At 33.7% G+C, this 17,595-nt stretch overlaps 2 protein-coding genes across 11 annotated transcripts; both read left to right on the top strand.

The window, feature by feature from the left end:
* Nucleotides 1–492: 492 nt before the first annotated feature.
* On the top strand, nucleotides 493–4,623 carry LOC110094034 (alpha-humulene synthase). Of its 2 annotated transcripts, XM_020819154.2 has the most exons (8): nucleotides 493–649; nucleotides 1,785–2,034; nucleotides 2,136–2,508; nucleotides 3,215–3,276; nucleotides 3,421–3,433; nucleotides 3,527–3,665; nucleotides 3,748–3,996; nucleotides 4,111–4,623. In XM_020819154.2, the coding sequence occupies exons 1-8, from the start codon at nucleotides 524–526 to the stop codon at nucleotides 4,444–4,446; spliced, it is 1,548 nt and encodes a 515-aa protein (XP_020674813.1). In that variant the 5' UTR covers nucleotides 493–523; the 3' UTR covers nucleotides 4,447–4,623. The 2 variants fall into 2 exon arrangements, with proteins under 2 accessions (XP_020674813.1, XP_020674812.1); XM_020819153.2 differs by having other exon boundaries at nucleotides 3,215–3,433.
* A 528-nt stretch (nucleotides 4,624–5,151) lies between these two features.
* Nucleotides 5,152–16,760, top strand: LOC110094038 (cysteine--tRNA ligase CPS1 homolog, chloroplastic/mitochondrial). 9 transcript variants are annotated; one of them, XM_020819162.2, is made up of 9 exons: nucleotides 5,168–5,595; nucleotides 6,560–6,623; nucleotides 7,732–7,893; nucleotides 8,589–8,759; nucleotides 8,841–9,122; nucleotides 9,396–9,521; nucleotides 9,593–9,796; nucleotides 16,050–16,151; nucleotides 16,394–16,760. In XM_020819162.2, the coding sequence occupies exons 1-9, from the start codon at nucleotides 5,246–5,248 to the stop codon at nucleotides 16,628–16,630; spliced, it is 1,698 nt and encodes a 565-aa protein (XP_020674821.1). In that variant the 5' UTR covers nucleotides 5,168–5,245; the 3' UTR covers nucleotides 16,631–16,760. The 9 variants fall into 9 exon arrangements, with proteins under 9 accessions (XP_020674820.1, XP_020674819.1, XP_020674821.1 ...); XM_020819166.2 differs by lacking the exon at nucleotides 6,560–6,623 and adding an exon at nucleotides 7,033–7,157 and having other exon boundaries at nucleotides 5,458–5,595; XM_020819165.2 differs by lacking the exon at nucleotides 6,560–6,623 and adding an exon at nucleotides 7,033–7,157 and having other exon boundaries at nucleotides 5,458–5,595; nucleotides 7,698–7,893.
* Nucleotides 16,761–17,595: the final 835 nt, after the last annotated feature.

Below are 17,595 nucleotides of genomic sequence, written 5' to 3'. Positions count from 1 at the left end.
GCATTTCTCGTTTTTTAGCGCGATTTTAGCTCTGGGAGGACGCATCTCTGCGTCAGGTGGGAGGACGCAATAAAAATTCTTAAAGTTGACCTCCATAATTCAAGTTTACCTTTAACTCCCTCTCTAGTCTTATCAACAAGAAGAATATCATCAGCAAAAAGGCATGCACCAATATGCAAGGTACATCCTCTTGGATCACGCTAATGGATGGTCCTGATGAAACCAACTGGAGGCCTGCAATGGCGCATCGTATATAAAATTTTATATATCAAAAAATTATTTTTCATGATGATATTTGGATAACTTTTGAAAGGCTCATATTTTGATCATCACTTTAAAAAGAATACAGCCAAACTTATCTTCTCCACAAATGAGGAGAATGACCAAAAACACGTTTTTCCATTCTAAAAATTGAATTAACCAAATACGTTTTTTTCACGTTGAAGTATTTAAAAAGTTTTTAGCTTATAAATAGCATGCCTAAGCTACAGTTTTTGCCACACGACTGACTGAGTGACCAACAATGGAGACTCCTCAATCCTTTCTGCTTTCTCCTCCACCTAAGGAAACTCGGCAATCAGCAAATTTTCATCCAAGTGTTTGGGCTGATTTCTTTATCTCAAAGCCTCCACTCCCTGACATAAATATGGTAGTACTAATTCCTTCAATTAATCCTACAGTTTTTTTTAAATAAAGTATTAATATCTTCAATCTTGCTTTAAATTAACAAAATATTAAAATAGTATAATGACGATCAAGACAAAATCTGATAAATTTATTATGTTTTGGTGTTTTACGTGTCATGTCTTCTGTCTAACTTAAAAGACTTAAGTTAAATACTATTATGTACTTCTATCCATTGTTTCAGCTCGGATTTTAATGGATTTTTATCTTTATAGCAATTCTTCAAATAGTTTTAGATCTTAATTACATCATTAACATATGGAAATTGTTGTCATAATTTGTTTTTATATTAATCTATTATATTATTGTATCATTCAAATTATTTTCAATATTAACTAAGTTCTCTCTTCAATTGGATTTATAAGTATCTTCACTTTTAACTAATGCTTACTGTTATTTTTGTGTGGAAAAAATAAGACATCGCTCAAATCAAAGAATGACGAGCTAAAAGTTGAAGTAAGAAAAAAATTTAAAATTAATGAATTCACATCTAACTATCTTCAATCTTGCTTTAAATTAACAAAATATTAAAATAGTATAATGATGATTAAGACAAAATCTGAGAAATTTATTACGTTTTGGGGTTTTATATGGTTTATTCCGACGTATTTACCGGCGTATATGACGTCGGAAACATTCCGGCGTCATATGCGCCGGAAAATAAGTCGTAAAATTTCCGTTGCATTAGGCGCCGTTACAGGCGCCATTTCTACCGACGCAAAATTATCCGCCGGAAAATCCGACGGTAATCGCGTGTTTTCCCGTAGTGTCTTATGTCTAACTTTACATGCTTAAGTTAAATACTATTATGTATTTCTATCCATTGTTTCAGCTCGGATTTTAATGGATTTATATCTTAATAGCAATCCTTTAAATGTTTTTAGATCTTAATTACACCATTAACATATGAAAATATTTTCAACAATCATAGAACTTTTATATTACTATATCAGTCAAATATTTTCAACAGTAACTAAGTTCTCAAAGTATATACAATAAACTAAGAATTATTTGTGTTATTAGTCGATCTCTCTTCAGTTGGATTTATATGCATCTTCACTTTTAACTAATGCTTGTTATCTATATGTGGGAAAAATAAGGCATCGCTTAAATCAAAGAATGATGAGCTCAAAGTTGAAGTAGGAAAAATGCTCATCGATAACACTCATCCATTGCATTCACTAGAGCTTATTGATAGGATCCAATGCCTTGGAGTGGCCTATCATTTTGAAAAGGAAATAGAAGAGAAATTACTTAAATTTTATGAAACCAGTGCTAGCTATGATGATCTATACACAGTTGCACTCAATTTTCGACTACTACGACAACAAAGATATCACATCTCATGTGGTAAGTTTTGTTCAGCATAGCATTGATCAAAATGCATATTTTTGCTATATATAAGAGGTCTTTATGTATATATTAAACATGTATTTTGGTTTTCTTTTTAGATGTGTTTAGCAAATTTTTGGATGAAAAAGGAGAATTCATGTCTTGCTTAAATGACGATGTAAAAGCTTTGCTAAGCTTATATGAAGCAGCACATCTTTCTATGCCTGATGAAAAAATATTGGATAAAGCCTTAGACTTTTCAAAAATCCAGCTCAAGACTTTAGCTTCTAATATGGATCCCTATTTATCAAAGATGGTATCAAGTAGTTTGGAAATACCATTAGTCAGAAGAGGAGATAGGTTGAAGGCTAAACTTTATATTTCAATCTTTGAAAAAGAAAGCATATGCAATGAAACCCTCCTTAATTTTGCAAAATTGGACTTTAATTTTTTGCAAGCATCTCATCAAGAAGAAGCACGAAGTTTATCCATGTAAGTTTTCTCAAACTCTTGTCTATTTAAGTTGTAAGAAGTTTGAATAATGATAATACTTATTTGTAATTGTCACATCTTACTTTCAATTAATTAGTAAAGCTCTTAAGTTACAAATATGTATATGTTAGTTGTTTTGTGGAGTTTGATTGTATTGATCAATTAGTTTGCATTGTTGAATCAAATTAACCTATATTTCATTTGTTGAGCACGATAAGGAGCTCTCTAAAGGGTTATAGGGGGTGCAGTGTGCCCCCTACTCAAGGGGGTGTAACAGGTGAGATATTATTGTATTTGCATCTTGAGACGGTGAGTGAGAGTGTGAGTGTGAAAATCTCTATAGTTTCTCCCATTTACATAGAGGGTTTCTTAGTGTTGTTCGACATCATGATTTTTTTTTCTCTTTTTGAATTTTTTCATGTTAAATCTGTTTGATCTTATCCGTTGTTTTATTTTTTTGTGTTTGTTTCATTCTTGATTTACTTCCCAACAGTATAGTCATGCTCCTTCAAAAAATGCTATTATAAAATAAAAAATGTTGCTAAATGCATTTCTTTAAGTCATAGTTTTATTTTCATTTTCAAATAATGCATGATTTATAACTCACATGTATTGGTGTTTCATAGTATATTATCTACTCTGAAAATCTTCCAAAAGTTTTTATTATATTTTTACTCATTGCTAAGGACATATTATCAAATTGCAGATGGTGGAAGGATTTAAACTTGACAAAAAGCTTACCATTCACACGTGATAGACTAATAGAAGGTTATATTTGGGCACTTATAGTATCTTTTGAACCCCATTTTTCACGTGCAAGATTGATGATGGCAAAAGTGATATCACTAATAACCATTCTTGATGACATATATGATGTTTATGGGACAATTGAAGAGCTTCAATTGCTTACAGATGTAATCGAGAGGTAATATTTAGATTAAAAAATTTTCATCATTTTTGAAATTAATGTTCAATGAATTAATATTATTTTAATTTTGATTACACATATCGCTCATAGTTGGCAATTTGAAAATGTTGGAAAGCTGCCTCAATACATGCAACACGAGTTCATTGCATTGTACAAGAACTTCAAAGAGTTTGAGAATAAACTAGAGCAAGAACAATATTCATTTCGTGTGCACTACCTCAAAGAGGAGGTAATCTTCTTTGTACAAAATTATATGTTTACATCCCAAGTAACTAGTAAGCAATATTTTTAAATTCAAAGTTATTTTTCAGAAGAAGAAAGTGGCCAAAGCATACTTTCAAGAAGCCAAATGGGCAAATGATGGCTATTTTCCAAAGCTTAAAGATTATTTGGGAGTTAGCCTTATTTCTTCTGGGTACAGTTATCTTGCATGTGCATCATACATAGGCATGCAAGATGAAATTTCAAAAGAATTTTTTGATTGGGTAACTGGTATGCCTCTAATCATTAAATCCGCTGAATTTATTGCTAGGGTGGTGAATGACATTCGTACAAACGAGGTAAGTTTAATTTCAAATCCAAATGTATTTAAGTAATTATTTAACTTATTATAGACTCAACTCCAACACCATATATAAGCTAAGAGCATGATTAACACTATGTAATACTTGCAGTTTGAACAAAAAAGGAAGCATGTTCCTTCAGCTGTCCAATGCTATGTCATGGAACATGGATGCTCCAAGGAAGAAGCAAGCAAGAAACTTATGGAAATGGTAGAGGAAGAATGGAAGATATTGAATAGAGAATTCATGTTTTCTAAGAAGAAAATTCCTATCCATTTACTTAGGACAATTGTTAACTTGGCAAACGCAATTGAATTCATATATAAGGACACCCAAGACAATTTCACAGAATCCACTAAAACCATGAAAGATAATATCATTGATTTGCTTGTTGAACCAGTTCAGATACATATGGATGTTAGACTTACAAGTCCTTCAAGTGTATAATATAGTATCACATATGTATAAGGTTGAACTCATGAAATATTTATCTGTTCAAGAACTTGTTAGCTATTTGCAAAATAAGTTTATTTCATATTAGTATTCCTCTCTTGGAAATATTGATGTATCAAATAAGATTAATTATCATGGCATGCAATAATAATCTGTGGTGTATTATTTTTATATGATATACTCATTGGAGAAACATGTTATGAATTTGACAAAGAAAAATTTCCTATTTTACTAAGTAATTAGGATCAAGCGCCAGCTTTTCATATCATTAAAGAACTCAGGCTTGCAAATTCATAAACTTTGAAAATTGGGTATTCTTACTAATTAATTTACAAAAGTTGAAAGACATTATTTTTTTAATTTTTAAGAAGAGTATATAGAGCCCATAAAGTGGAATTTAAATGTGCTATCACTAATTTTATATTCAAAGGCATATTAATAAATGATATATCTTTCTCCAGAAAGAAAATATCACTTATTATCCATTATTTGAATATGAAGATAATGATCCTCTCCAATTTTCCTAAAGAAAGTTAATTGATTTATCAATTGCTAAAAATCCCCTTAGAGCTTGAATCTAGTATTTATATATATATTTGTTCCACCGTTATATCAATTTGTCTTAGTAGATCTCATTTAAAAGAAAAAAAAAAACAAAACAAAAAAAAAAACCTTATATTTACAACAATTCATCCCCTATATTTACTCAAATTCATGTTATCCCCACATTCTCGCTCTATCCACTTCTCAGCCGCAGGCCACCGGGCCCCTTCGCCACACCAAGCAAGCACCCATGGCGCAAGCCATGGCGTTGCTGCGGTATTCCTTCTTTCTCTCGCCGTCGGCCTCACACACTCTCTATCTCGCACGGCGGCAGTACCCTCTTTCGTCTTCTCTCCTTCTCAAGAGAAAAACCAAACCCCAAATCTCAGCTTCCTCTCCTTCTTCCATGTCCAACGTCGCCTCCACCGATGCGGCGGCTTTAACGGTTTTCCACCTCCACAATACGTTGACGAAGCGGAAGGAACCTTTCCGGCCAACACTGGAAGGCAAGGTGGGCATGTACGTTTGCGGGATCACTGCCTACGATCTGAGCCACATCGGCCACGCGCGCGTCTCTGTCGTCTTCGATGTGCTGTATCGGTGGGGTTTGGATGACATTTTCTATTCATGTCTATCTCTGATCTGATTTCACATTTCTGCCATTGTACTGGTTTATTTATGTGCTGGGGCGTTTATTTTAAAGAGCAGTGCACCTAATACCCTCAAATTCAACAAGTGCAGTGCTGTAGAGTATTGAGTTTGAAATGCATCTTTGATCCGTATGTGAGTGTTTAAATGAATTCGCCAGTCAAAACTCTAGAAGTGACGGAGACGGACATCCACTGATTTTCGGACCGTCGGATTTGGACTCTATAACATTACTAGTTTGGTGCATTACTAGTTTGGCATATTTTCGTCACTCAAAGACCTGTAAACATTATCAACATCATCTTTAGGCTGTGTATCCTACCAAATTGGCTTATGTTCTCCATTCACATGTACATTGTATATAATATGCCACATAAGATAATGTGTTGAAAAAATGACGAATTTTTGAATGTGGGAAGGGGTGTTCATCTTAAATAAAAGAGGAGTTGATGAGTAGGATAGTAGAATATATGAGAAGGTGGCAGGTCACATTATACGGAGTGCTTACATAAAGCTGATTTTGAAAATGTGCCGATTTATATGATGTGAAGAGGGTTTCTTTTATTTAAATTTGTAATGCTTTGAGGATGAAATGGGGATTGAATTTTTTGCTGAATGGGCTAAAATTATCACAATGGTGCCTTCTTTTCCCAATGACTGTTATCCGTGACTTCAGAAAATGATAATAGCGTTATTGCAACCCATTTAATGAATGATCAATGCCCACTTTCAGCCTATATAGCATTACTCTTTTTAAAATTAATCAATGAACTTATTTTCACTACCATATGAAAGCCATTATGACATTTTTGTGCTGTGCTACTGATGAGGATATGTTTCAATGCAGTTGCAATATGAGTCTTAATTATTTTTAGAGCTGGATTATTCATTTCATTGTCTTGAATTCATTTGACAGTTATTTGAAGCATTTAAAATATGAAGTCATTTATGTGAGGAACTTCACTGATGTTGATGACAAAGTGAGTCCTGCAGTCTTTAATCGCTCTTGTACCTATTTAATTATAACTGGACAAATCTTTATGAACAATTTTTTTCTTGTGGAACCCCTCGAGATCTCTAATAATTATTGTCAATATCTTCTTGCTGCTTCATATTCATCCTTTGAACCTTTATGCATTTGTTTGCTTTTTATATAGATTTGATGATTTACTCACTTCTTTGTTATTTTTGTGTTGTGGAAAAGAATTAATTTAGCATAACAGTTACTAATCTCTACAAGAAATATTATATTTTAGATTACGCTAGCTTTTAAAGGTTTTAGTCAAGCCTTTTAGTTGTGATTTACGTATGTTTTCATTATAGATGTTCCTCTGAGAAATTCCTCTCTAGTTTATTTTTAATCTTTTTTTGTCATTTCTTTTCATTTAGGAGATATTCTAATCAACACCACAATCTTGAAATCACCCATAGCCAAAAAGTATGTTCGACAAAAGAAGAGCATTTTCATTATCCTAATGGCCCTAGCTGGAAGGCAGATACCTGCCACATGAGATGTACTTTTTTCTTTGACAAAATGCTAAATTTTTTACTTATCTTGGTGACTATATAATGTGAGTAGTTCATAGAATGTTGCGTCCATTGCTTTCATACTCATGCCTTAGCTGATACCTGACAAACAGCAGAATTCTTTTCTTGCAACAGAAATCCATTCAAAAGCATGAATTTCGATGTAAAATGTACATAGAATATCATTGTTTGATCAAATTATATTGTTGTGAATTGTGATCCCTACATTTCCATCATTATATTTGGAGGCTTCTCAGACGCAAAGTTTATCATTTCATATATATTTTTGCTTGTATTTTCAAATCCTTCTGTTCTTTGAGAGATCGTTGCCTTGCAGTGAACTTGCATGCCCCCTTTATTCCATTTTTGGAAGTTGTTTTCTATATGTATTATGGATTATTGGGATGCTGTGGACTTGATTTATGTTACACGAGGAGCTTGGTCATTTCTCTTATAGAAGCTACACCATTTATCAATATTTTCCATAATCAACCTTCTATACCAACTATCTTGCATATCTATGACAGGAAACCTGAGTTCTGCACTTTTGGAATTATGTAGATCATTGCTAGAGCAAATGAGTTAGGGGAGGATCCCTTGACTTTGAGCAACCGCTACTGCACTGAATTTCAGTCTGATATGGCTCATCTTCATTGCTTAACGCCTACTTTCGAACCACGTGTCTCAACTCATATGAGCCAAATTATACATATGATTAAGCAGGTATGGAAGTTAAATTAATACCTTAATATATTCTTGTACGGAGAAATGGAATGTTCTTTTTACTTTTTCCAGTGGAGTTACATTGCACCTATACTGTGTGCTTCAATTTACTAAAAACCTACTAGTGTCGTAGGCTTCATTTGGTAATATTGTGTTATGATTATATGTAAGTAATGGTCTCCATTACTCTCACGCGCCTTAACAAGCTGCTTTGCAGGTATGTTGTCAATGATTTTGTAATAACAATGTGGAAGTGCACGGGCAGTATAGCATTTTTGTTACATGTTTTTTGCATAAATTAAAATTTTGTTGTTTGTGGTTATTTAAAAGCAAAACAACTGGTTTCCTTAGTATTTTTATTGGCAAATTAGGTATTTTGTTTTTTAAATAACTTTTGTCATAATTTTTTATCATAAGTATCCATTTTTAATGACTCATTTTATAATTTTAGTCTTGGTTAAATCTGTGTTAACGCTGTACATTTGATTTATTTGAGCTTGGAAAAGAGATTTATTAAAATGACAGTCTATGACATTATGTGCTCATAAATTGAATGTAGTTTTTAAATATTTAAATGATTACTTTAAAACGTTCAATAGAGAGGTTTTAGTATACAAATATAGGCTTGAATTTTGCTTCTGGTTTAGCAACATCACTTTAGCTCAAGAAGACTCAATACTTTTCTTTTTGAACAGATTCTTGTTAATGGTTTTGCCTACAGTATTGATGGCGACGTCTATTTCTCTGTTGACAAATATCCTTCATATGGCCAATTGTCTGGTAGGAGATTGGAGGATAATCAACCTGGACAGAGGGTTGCTGTAGATTCAAGAAAGCAAAATCCTGCTGATTTTGCTTTGTGGAAAGTAAAATAAAATTATAACCTGTTATTGTTTTTATCCTCCATATTTTTGTCAATATATATCTTTTAATTTTGGCGGCTACAGGCTTCAAAGGATGGGGAACCATTTTGGGAGAGTCCTTGGGGACCAGGAAGGCCAGGATGGCATATTGAATGCAGTGCAATGAGTGCAACTTATCTTGGTCATTCGTTTGATATACATGGTGGTGGGATGGACCTTGTTTTCCCTCACCACGAGAATGAAATTGCTCAGAGTTGCGCTGCATGTAAAGAAAGCAATGTAAACTATTGGGTCCATAATGGCTTTGTTGATGTTGGATCTGAAAAAATGTCGAAATCACTTGGTAATTTTGTCACAATACGCCAGGTAAGCCTAGAGTTTAACCGATGTCGGAAATTGGTTGTTTCAGACATATGCAAATAAATTAAATACCATTAATGGAATGACATTTTTGTATGTATACTCGTTAAATTATCTTGATGATAAGTCAAATTATGTTGTTTTTCTGTAAAATTCACCTACTCAGGTTTAAGTTTAAATATTATATGGGAAATAAACCATTGCTACCCCTCACTGTAACATATTTTGCTTTTGCCAACCTTTTCCGTTGGGTTTCTGATATCTTAAAAAACATCTCAGGTCATAGAAGTGTACCATCCATTGGCTTTAAGGCTCTTCTTAATTGGCACTCACTACAGGTCGACAATCAGTTATTCTATTGCACAGCTAGAGATAGCATCGGATCGATTGTACTATATCTATCAGGTATAAAGCTACATTGTTAGCTATTTTTTGCTGCATGCTCAACCTCTAATTGTTTGATATATTTTTTGCAGACTATATGTGATTGTGACAACTCATTGAACCAATTTAATGGGGAAAACCTGAAGGACTATGTACCAAAATATATTGTAGATTGCATAAACAAATTTCTATTTGATTTTGAAAAATCTTTAGCAGATGATCTACATACTCCAATTGCGTTGGCTTCATTTTCTGAACCACTGAAGATCATTAATGATCTCCTTCATACTCGTAAGGTAAGGATTTATTTGCTTATTTGAGAATTATAACAGCCTTCATGCCTGGTTGGTTATTCAATTTTTACTCTTTTTTATTGCAATTATTGGAATGATATTCAACGGTCATTTTCTATTGTTGTGGGTTTAGCATAATGTTTTATTTGTATGTGTGACTGTTCTCAACCAAGATATTGCATCACATGTGTAATGCTTTATATGTGTGTGTGCATGCATTTAAGTAGATTTCTATCTGCTCGTGTGATGAAGATTAGATGGTTCATGGAAACTTTGAACCATAAAGGACATTTTAGAATGCAAAGGTTCGAGATTAGTAGAACAATACTGAATATATTATATGCATTTTCAATAGATGTACAACAACAACATCAAGCCTTTATCCCACTACGTGAGGTCGGCTACATGAATCTTTTTTCTCCATTGCGCCTGTTAAGAGTCAAATTCTCATTTAAATCTAAGAAAGAATATCATTTCTAATCTTTTCTAACCAAGTCTTTTTAGGTCTATATCTACCTTTCGTAATATAAGCTAAATCTAATATATCTACTCTCCTAACTGGGTCATCAGAAGGCTGACGTTTTATGTGACCAAACCATCTAAGGTGACTCTCTCTAATCTTATCTGCCACTGGAGGTACTCCAACCTTTTTCATGCATATGCTCATTTCACATTCAGTCTCTAAGAATAAAGCCACTCATCCACCTGAGCATCCTCACTCTGCAACACTTAACTTTATGCTTCTCTTTTAATGACCATTATTCTATGCCATAAAGGATTACAAGTCTCGCTACCATCTTATAGAAATTTCCCTTAAGTTTGAGGGATACTTTTCTATCACACAATAGACCCGATGCATTCCTCCACTTCAACTATTCAACTTGAATTCTACTAATAATATCTTATCTATTTCACCATCACTCTGAACAATAGACCTTAGATATCTAAAATGTGTGCTCTTATTAATGACTTGATTGCCCAAAGTCACAATCCCCCACTAGATCTATTACTAATAAAATTATACTCCATGTATTCGGATTTAGATCTATTCAAGAGAAAACCTTTATACTCTAAAGTTGACCTCCATAATTCAAGTTTGCCTTTAACTCCCTTTCTAGTCTTATCAACAACAAGGATATCATCAGCAAAAAGCATTCGCTAGGGTACATTCTCTTGCAAATGCCTAGTAAGACATCTATGACTAAATGATGTAGACAAAGGTGGGGTCAACACAAGTCCAAAATAAATCAGATTTTGGCTTCCCTTGAGTCTACTAGCTCAATCCAATTGAGCTAGAATTTTAGCTCATTTATGAGCTAGGCTTTAGTTCATTTATTGAACTAGAGGTTAACTCATTATTAGCTAGGATTTTTAACTCATAGTTATCTTTTAATTAGTGTAATTTTATGCTTTTTATGTTTGTCTCTTGGAATTCCAAACCGGCCTTTGGAATTCCAAGATTTCTTTTTCCCATGGTGGCTCCTTGAATTCCACCATGGCCTTTTAGTATTTTGTGTGTCTCTTGGGATCTCACGGCTGGGCTCATTCTCCCGTGGCCGTGGCTCTTTGGTCCGTGCGGTTCCTCGTTTCCCGTGGCTGTGGCTCTCTGTCCGTGCGGTTCCCTTCGTCTCCCGTGGCTGTCTCCTTGGTTCCTGGTTTGGGTGTAAACCGAGAGCTTGGGGGGAAGTTTTCTATGCTTTTTAATGCTTAGGTTATTGTGTTAATTAAATGTTTGTGTCCTTTTGTATTCCCCTTTCATACCTATAAATATGAGGGGTTATGTAATGTTTTGAATAGTTGAATGTGATATTTGATTTTTGGAAAAAAATCTGTTAACCTGCGGGTTGCTTGGAAATCCTGCGGGCTCTTTCCACCCTTCTTTTCTCATCCCCTCCGGAAATCCTGCGGGCTCTTTCCAACCTTTCTTCTCGGGCTTCTAACCTCTTTCTTCTCTCCGCAAGTGCCACTCCACCTGTATCCTTCTTCTCCAAGTGCAGCAACTTTAGGGTGTCTTTTTAATTTTATTTGGAGTCGTTTGTATTCTAGTCGAGTTTTGTAATTTTAATTTCTTTAATTTCTTTAATTTGAAATATAAGAGTTTGTTTGTCGTTTTTCTCGTCTCATTTTCAATTTCGTCGGTAGAAATCTGTCGTCTGTTTTTGTCGAGCAAGAAATATAGGGAGCTTATAGTTTTTGCCCGCATCACTAAAGCAAGAAGATATGGCTTTAAAGCTGATTCTTGATGTAATCCACAGCTGAAATAGGAAAATACTTAGTCAAGCCACCTTTTGTTTGAACACAAGTAACAGCTCTTGCATATATATCCTTAATGGCTTAAATATAAGCATTATTAACCCCTTTCTTTTCTAGAACTCTCCATAGCACTTCTCTTGGAACTTTATCATATGCTTTCTCTAAATCAATAAATATCATATATAGATCCTCCTTATTCTCTATATACTTCTCCATCAAACCTCTAAAGAAATGTATAACTTCCATAGTAGGCCTACCCGCCATGAATCAAATTTGATTTTGAGAAACATTAGTTACACATCGTTACCTATCCTCAATAACTCTCTCCCATATATTTAAAGTATGACAAATTAACTTAATTCCTCTATAATTCGCACACTCATGTGGTCACCTTTATTCTTAAAAATAGGAATCAACATTCCATTCATCTGGCATCTTTTTAGTCTTCAAAATAATATTGCAAAGTTTCATAACTTAAGAAATTCATTTATCTCCTAAGAATTTTCACACCTCTATTGAAATATCATCAGGTTCAACAGCTTCTCCATACTTCATTTTTTTTAAATCTCTCTAACTTCCAGTTTACTAATTCACTGATAAAAATAATATCTATTTTCAATTTATGTAAAATTTATAGTTATCCATTGTCAACCATTGAAGATCATGTAAGCTCTACTATGGTGTGATATATTTAAGTAATTTTTATTTTAAAAAAAATAAGGGATATAAAGGTGTTACATTTGGATAGTTAAAATAGAGAACACTTGAGTACCATGCAATAAGAAAATTTTAAGAAGGCTAAATTTATTAACTCTATGTAGACTAACAATGCTATATGGATTCAAGTTTAAGGCAAGAAAGAATATTTTTTAACCAAGTTTAGTGTGATAAAAATGATAGTATTAAGTTGGATGTGTTTGAATTTTTAAGAAAATGAAGTGAGATCGTATCAGGTAGACATGGGAGTGGCACCCATCTAAGGTTCGATTTTGTAAAATAAATTTAATTGGTTTTGGCATATACAATAAAATAGCCTTAATAAGGTAGGTATATAGGATCAATCTGAAGAAATTAACAAAGGAAAAGAGTTGGAGCAAAGATAGCATTGATATTAGTTGCGCACAATGACTCCAAAATATGGAGTTAACATGCTCCAAGATGACTCAGAGTTAGGCTTCCTAATACAACTAGTTTGATGTGTTGTATGCCTTCATGCAAAGAAAAATAGCGGATTCACATATCATAAGTAGTCAATAAATTCAACAATTCACTTTCTTTAATTGTAAACAGACGATACTTGAGTTTAAGATCAATTGCTAATGATATGATTGGAAATATCCAAGAATTTTAGCAACAAAACGGTAACAAATAAAATCTGTGAGAAAATTGAAATAATTTTCACAAATCAATTTGTCATCGTATCAGTTTTTTATTTATTTTCTTATGACTATTTTTCAATTTTTATTTAACATATTTATTTTCATTTATTTTATTTTAGTTTTCTTTTTAAGATTTTAATTAATTTTTTTATTGATGATGAACTAAGTTAATCTATTAATAGTTTATTATATATTTATAAATTGCTATATATATATATATATATATATATATATAGTCTTTTTTAAACCTTGATAATTAGTCCTGGTTCTAAGTGACATTTTGACGCTACCTAAGATTGTGATATCAATTTGATGATGGACAACTTAGCGTTAAATTTTCTAATGCAACTAATATGATCATCAATATGCATTCATGCAAAGAAAAGTAGAGGATTCCCATCTCACACATCACCATTCATTAAAAATAAGCTCACTTTATTTTAAATGTAAATATGTGATACTATAATTTAAGATGAATTAATAATGAAATAGTTAAGAATATTTGAGAGCTTGCCAAACATGTTTAAAATTTCCTTGGTTTTGCTTCCTGTTAGAAGTAGCAATCATCTATGTTTTTCTGCATTCAGGTGGAGCAGGCTATAGTCATAAAACTTTGTAAAAAAATTTCATGTATTGGGTTGTGACTTCTATAATAACGGCTCATTATTGTTTTGACCTTTCTGTCAATGCTTCTTCATTTCAATTCATGCTATCTTTATTTTTATTTCTCTTTATTTCCTGATATTAATCTTAAAAATATTTTCTGAACAAGGTTTTCAAGTCATAGAAACTATATTGAGGGATTTTCACACATAAATTCAAATAGATGTGTAGGGGTGCAAACGAGTTGAGTCGAGCTCGAGTCAAGGGTGTTCAAGTCGAGCTCAACTGTCAAATACCGAGCTCGAGCTCGACTCGTGCCAACGTAAACGAGTTTGAGCCGCTCGTCGAGCCGCATGTCGAACCTCCCGCGCAGTCCGTTTCAGCTTCATGCATGCAGTTTTTTAAAACTAGAGAGAGAGAGAGGGCGGTTTTTTAAAAATTAAAACTGCATAGAGATAGAGAGAGAGAGGGAGAGCAACTTTTTTTTGGGTTTTATCAGGGAGAGAGTTATTAGCATTTATTTCTGTCAGAGAGAGAGAGAGGGGAAAACGATGAGATTCTTTTTAATTGTCCAAATATATGATGGTGGGAAGTTAAGTGTGATTTATACAACATTTAATACTAATTTTTTTAAAATATTCGGATTTAATAATTTTAAGCCGGCTCGCGAGCTCTCGAGCCAAACCTAATGAAGCTCAAACTCGATCTTGTTTAGCAAACGAGCTCGAGTTTGAGCTCCATAAGCTTGGCTCACGAGCCCATAAACGAGTTGAACTCGAGCCAGCTCGGCTCACTTACACCCCTATAGATGTGTAGGCATTCACAAACTTAGTAGTGGAGGCTTCGGATTTATATTTTATACTTCTTAAAGAGAGAAGAAAATATCCCAAGCTATCACTTAAATGGAGGGTTAGCCATTGTATATGATTAAAAATAAATTTAAGCTATATAAGTTAACAATTTAAACAACACTGAGGATAAACTTAAATTCTAAACACATGTCCATGACATTTTTTGTCAAAACCTTTCAAATGGGACCTTGATGTTCTTCTTTTATTCTCTGGTGACTTTTAAGCCTGACTGTTACTGTTTTTTTTTTTTTTCCATCGAATACGGTCATATGATAGCTCTTCTTATTGATAAGTTTTATTGTAAGAACTCTACACAAAACATGCTTTTATCCATGATTCCTATCATCTTTTTCATATTAGAGAAAGCTTCACGAATATTGAGGACTAAAAACTAAGATCATCTAATTTGGGTCCCTTCATTCTCCTGCGCTGTTAGGCATCCATAAGCCTTACGAGTATATGATCTGTCCTCAATGGGAAGATGGAGCAATCAAGCATCAAAACATCCTCAATGTAACGATTGTTTTTTTGCTATGATTGATATGAAAATATAAGTTCTTTGTATCTTGCTTCATTTCTTTATTACTTATAGGACCTGGTGTGACAAATTGTCAGGGTAAAAGATCAACAACGAGAACATTCTAGTGCTTACAAAATTGTTCTAACTTTCATATGCGACTGTTCTAAAAAAACCAAGGAAAACATGACCATAAAATTAGCTGAGATGCATTTGCACAAGTTGTTTTCTATAAATATTCAACCGGACCAAAGCAAACAAGTGATTATTTTGTTTGAATCATTTTCCGAAGTTACAAGTTGAACTAAATTGTTCTATGAACCTCCTCAGGGAATATATAGTTTTCATGTGGCTAAGTTGCATTAATTTGACCCTTAATTACCTCATGCCAATAGTGAAAAATCTCCATTTTTGAAATGATTTTGTTCGAAATAGAACATCTTTAGAAAACTTAATATATCTGGTAGGGACCTATATGTGAGGTTTTCAAAGCTAATTCCTTGTAAATGAAGTCATCAAAAGCAGTATTACCATACAGATATTTCTCTAGATTTATGGATTGAGCATCTTATATGTTCTATGAATATTGTGCTCCTCCCATGAAGTTGTTCACATTCTTTCCTTTCCTTCTGGTTTCTTGATAATATGGGCAGGGAAAGAAAGAGCATATGAGGATGGAATCTCTTATGTTACTGGGAAATGAAATCAAGGATGGTCTTCACATTCTGGGATTGAAGCCTTCTAGTTTCTCCGAGGCGAGTAATTTTGTTATTGCTAGAGAATCAGTGCTTTAAAAATCGGATTGGACCGGCCAGTCTGACCGGTTCAACCGTGAACCGGCCTAAAGGCCGGTCCGGTTCAAGCTAAAAACCGCCTTTGGTTCAAACCGGCCAGTTTTGACAAGAACCGCTGGTTAAACCGGCGAACCGGCAAACCGGTCCCAGTTTTTTAAAACTATTCCCTTTCTTCTTGCCCCAACTCCTCTTTCAATTTCCAGGCTCTATTCCAGTTGAGAGAGAAAGCCTTGAAGAGAGCTGAGCTCACTGAAGAACAAGTGTTGCAGAAAATAGAAGAGAGGAGCTCAGCGCGGAAGGCGAAACTGTATGAAAAATCTGATGTGATCAGGAAGGAGTTGGCTGCTGTTGGGATCACGCTGATGGACGGTGCTGATGAAACCAGCTGGAGGCCTGCAGTTCCCCTTCATGTACAGGAGCAATTGCCATCTGCTCTTTGAATTTTTTCAAGCCTTTATGTATTTGAAGAACAATTTGTCTTTGCTGTTAAATAGTTATGCTCAAATTAATTCCTGTAAGTTTACATCCGAATGATTTTGGAGTTTTTAAGTCTTAAACTTGTCTTTGCAATGTATGTGCTGCCCATATCATTCACAGGTGTGATGAATTGTCAGTTGAATGAATCACTTTACTGGGCCTCTAGAATAGGGAAAATTATTGTGTTGTGTCCGGACTGTTCGGATGCACCAGGGTTGGGTGACGTGGCGCGTTCGGATTCGCCTTCAGTCGAATTCGGATGCTGCATGTAATAATTCGCCCCTAGAATAGTGAGTAGCTATGTGATTGCTCATCATCAGCATTTTATTTGCTTTATTTATGTGCAGAGCTTCTTGAAAACCCACAAGGGCTTGCTATAATAAATTATGCTTAGCTCAAATTTTTTTTTTTTTGAACATTTAGGCTAATTAAGTCAAATTTGCACACACATTACATACACGAGATTCAACCGAAGATCTTTTAATTGATAATAAAAACTCTCAACTAACAAATCAAGGTGAGCCGTGTAGCTCGATTCATAACTATAGAGAATAACATGACCAAGCTCAAATTCATTAATGAGTTAAGCATTTGTGTTCTTGTTTAACTCATTTATTAAATATGAATAGAAAGATAAGTTGGTGATCATCAAATATATTTGCATATTTATTTTTAATTGTTGGCTTCACTTATGTGAAAACAAGTTTGTAATTTCATAGCAAAACATTGTTTAAGCATCATAGAATATAAATATATTTGTGACTTTTTATAAAATATTAGAGGGAAGAACACCATGTTTAGAGTTTTTAAGTTTGATTTGATCTCTAGATTGCACTTTGGAGAATTCTAAAAGATGAGCTGAAGTAGTATGCTATGTTAAATGAGGATAATGAATTCAAAAATACAAATATGGGAAAAGCTTTCATGG

This window comes from Dendrobium catenatum, unplaced genomic scaffold, assembly GCF_001605985.2.
Source record: "Dendrobium catenatum unplaced genomic scaffold, ASM160598v2 fragScaff_scaffold_156, whole genome shotgun sequence".
In the NCBI taxonomy this organism is placed as follows: domain Eukaryota; kingdom Viridiplantae; phylum Streptophyta; class Magnoliopsida; order Asparagales; family Orchidaceae; genus Dendrobium; species Dendrobium catenatum.
This window is presented reverse-complemented; position numbering and strand designations above follow the sequence as displayed.

Coding starts and splice junctions, on each gene's coding strand:
- LOC110094034 (XM_020819153.2), top strand. CDS start 524: ATGGAGACTCCTCAATCCTTTCTGCTTTCTCCTCCACCTAAGGAAACT. Junction 650..1,784: donor CACTCCCTGACATAAATATG/GTAGTACTAATT, acceptor GGGAAAAATAAG/GCATCGCTTAAATCAAAGAA. Junction 3,666..3,747: donor TGCACTACCTCAAAGAGGAG/GTAATCTTCTTT, acceptor GTTATTTTTCAG/AAGAAGAAAGTGGCCAAAGC.
- LOC110094038 (XM_020819160.2), top strand. CDS start 5,167: ATGTTATCCCCACATTCTCGCTCTATCCACTTCTCAGCCGCAGGCCAC. Junction 8,760..8,840: donor CTGATTTTGCTTTGTGGAAA/GTAAAATAAAAT, acceptor TGGCGGCTACAG/GCTTCAAAGGATGGGGAACC. Junction 9,797..16,049: donor ATCTCCTTCATACTCGTAAG/GTAAGGATTTAT, acceptor TAATATGGGCAG/GGAAAGAAAGAGCATATGAG.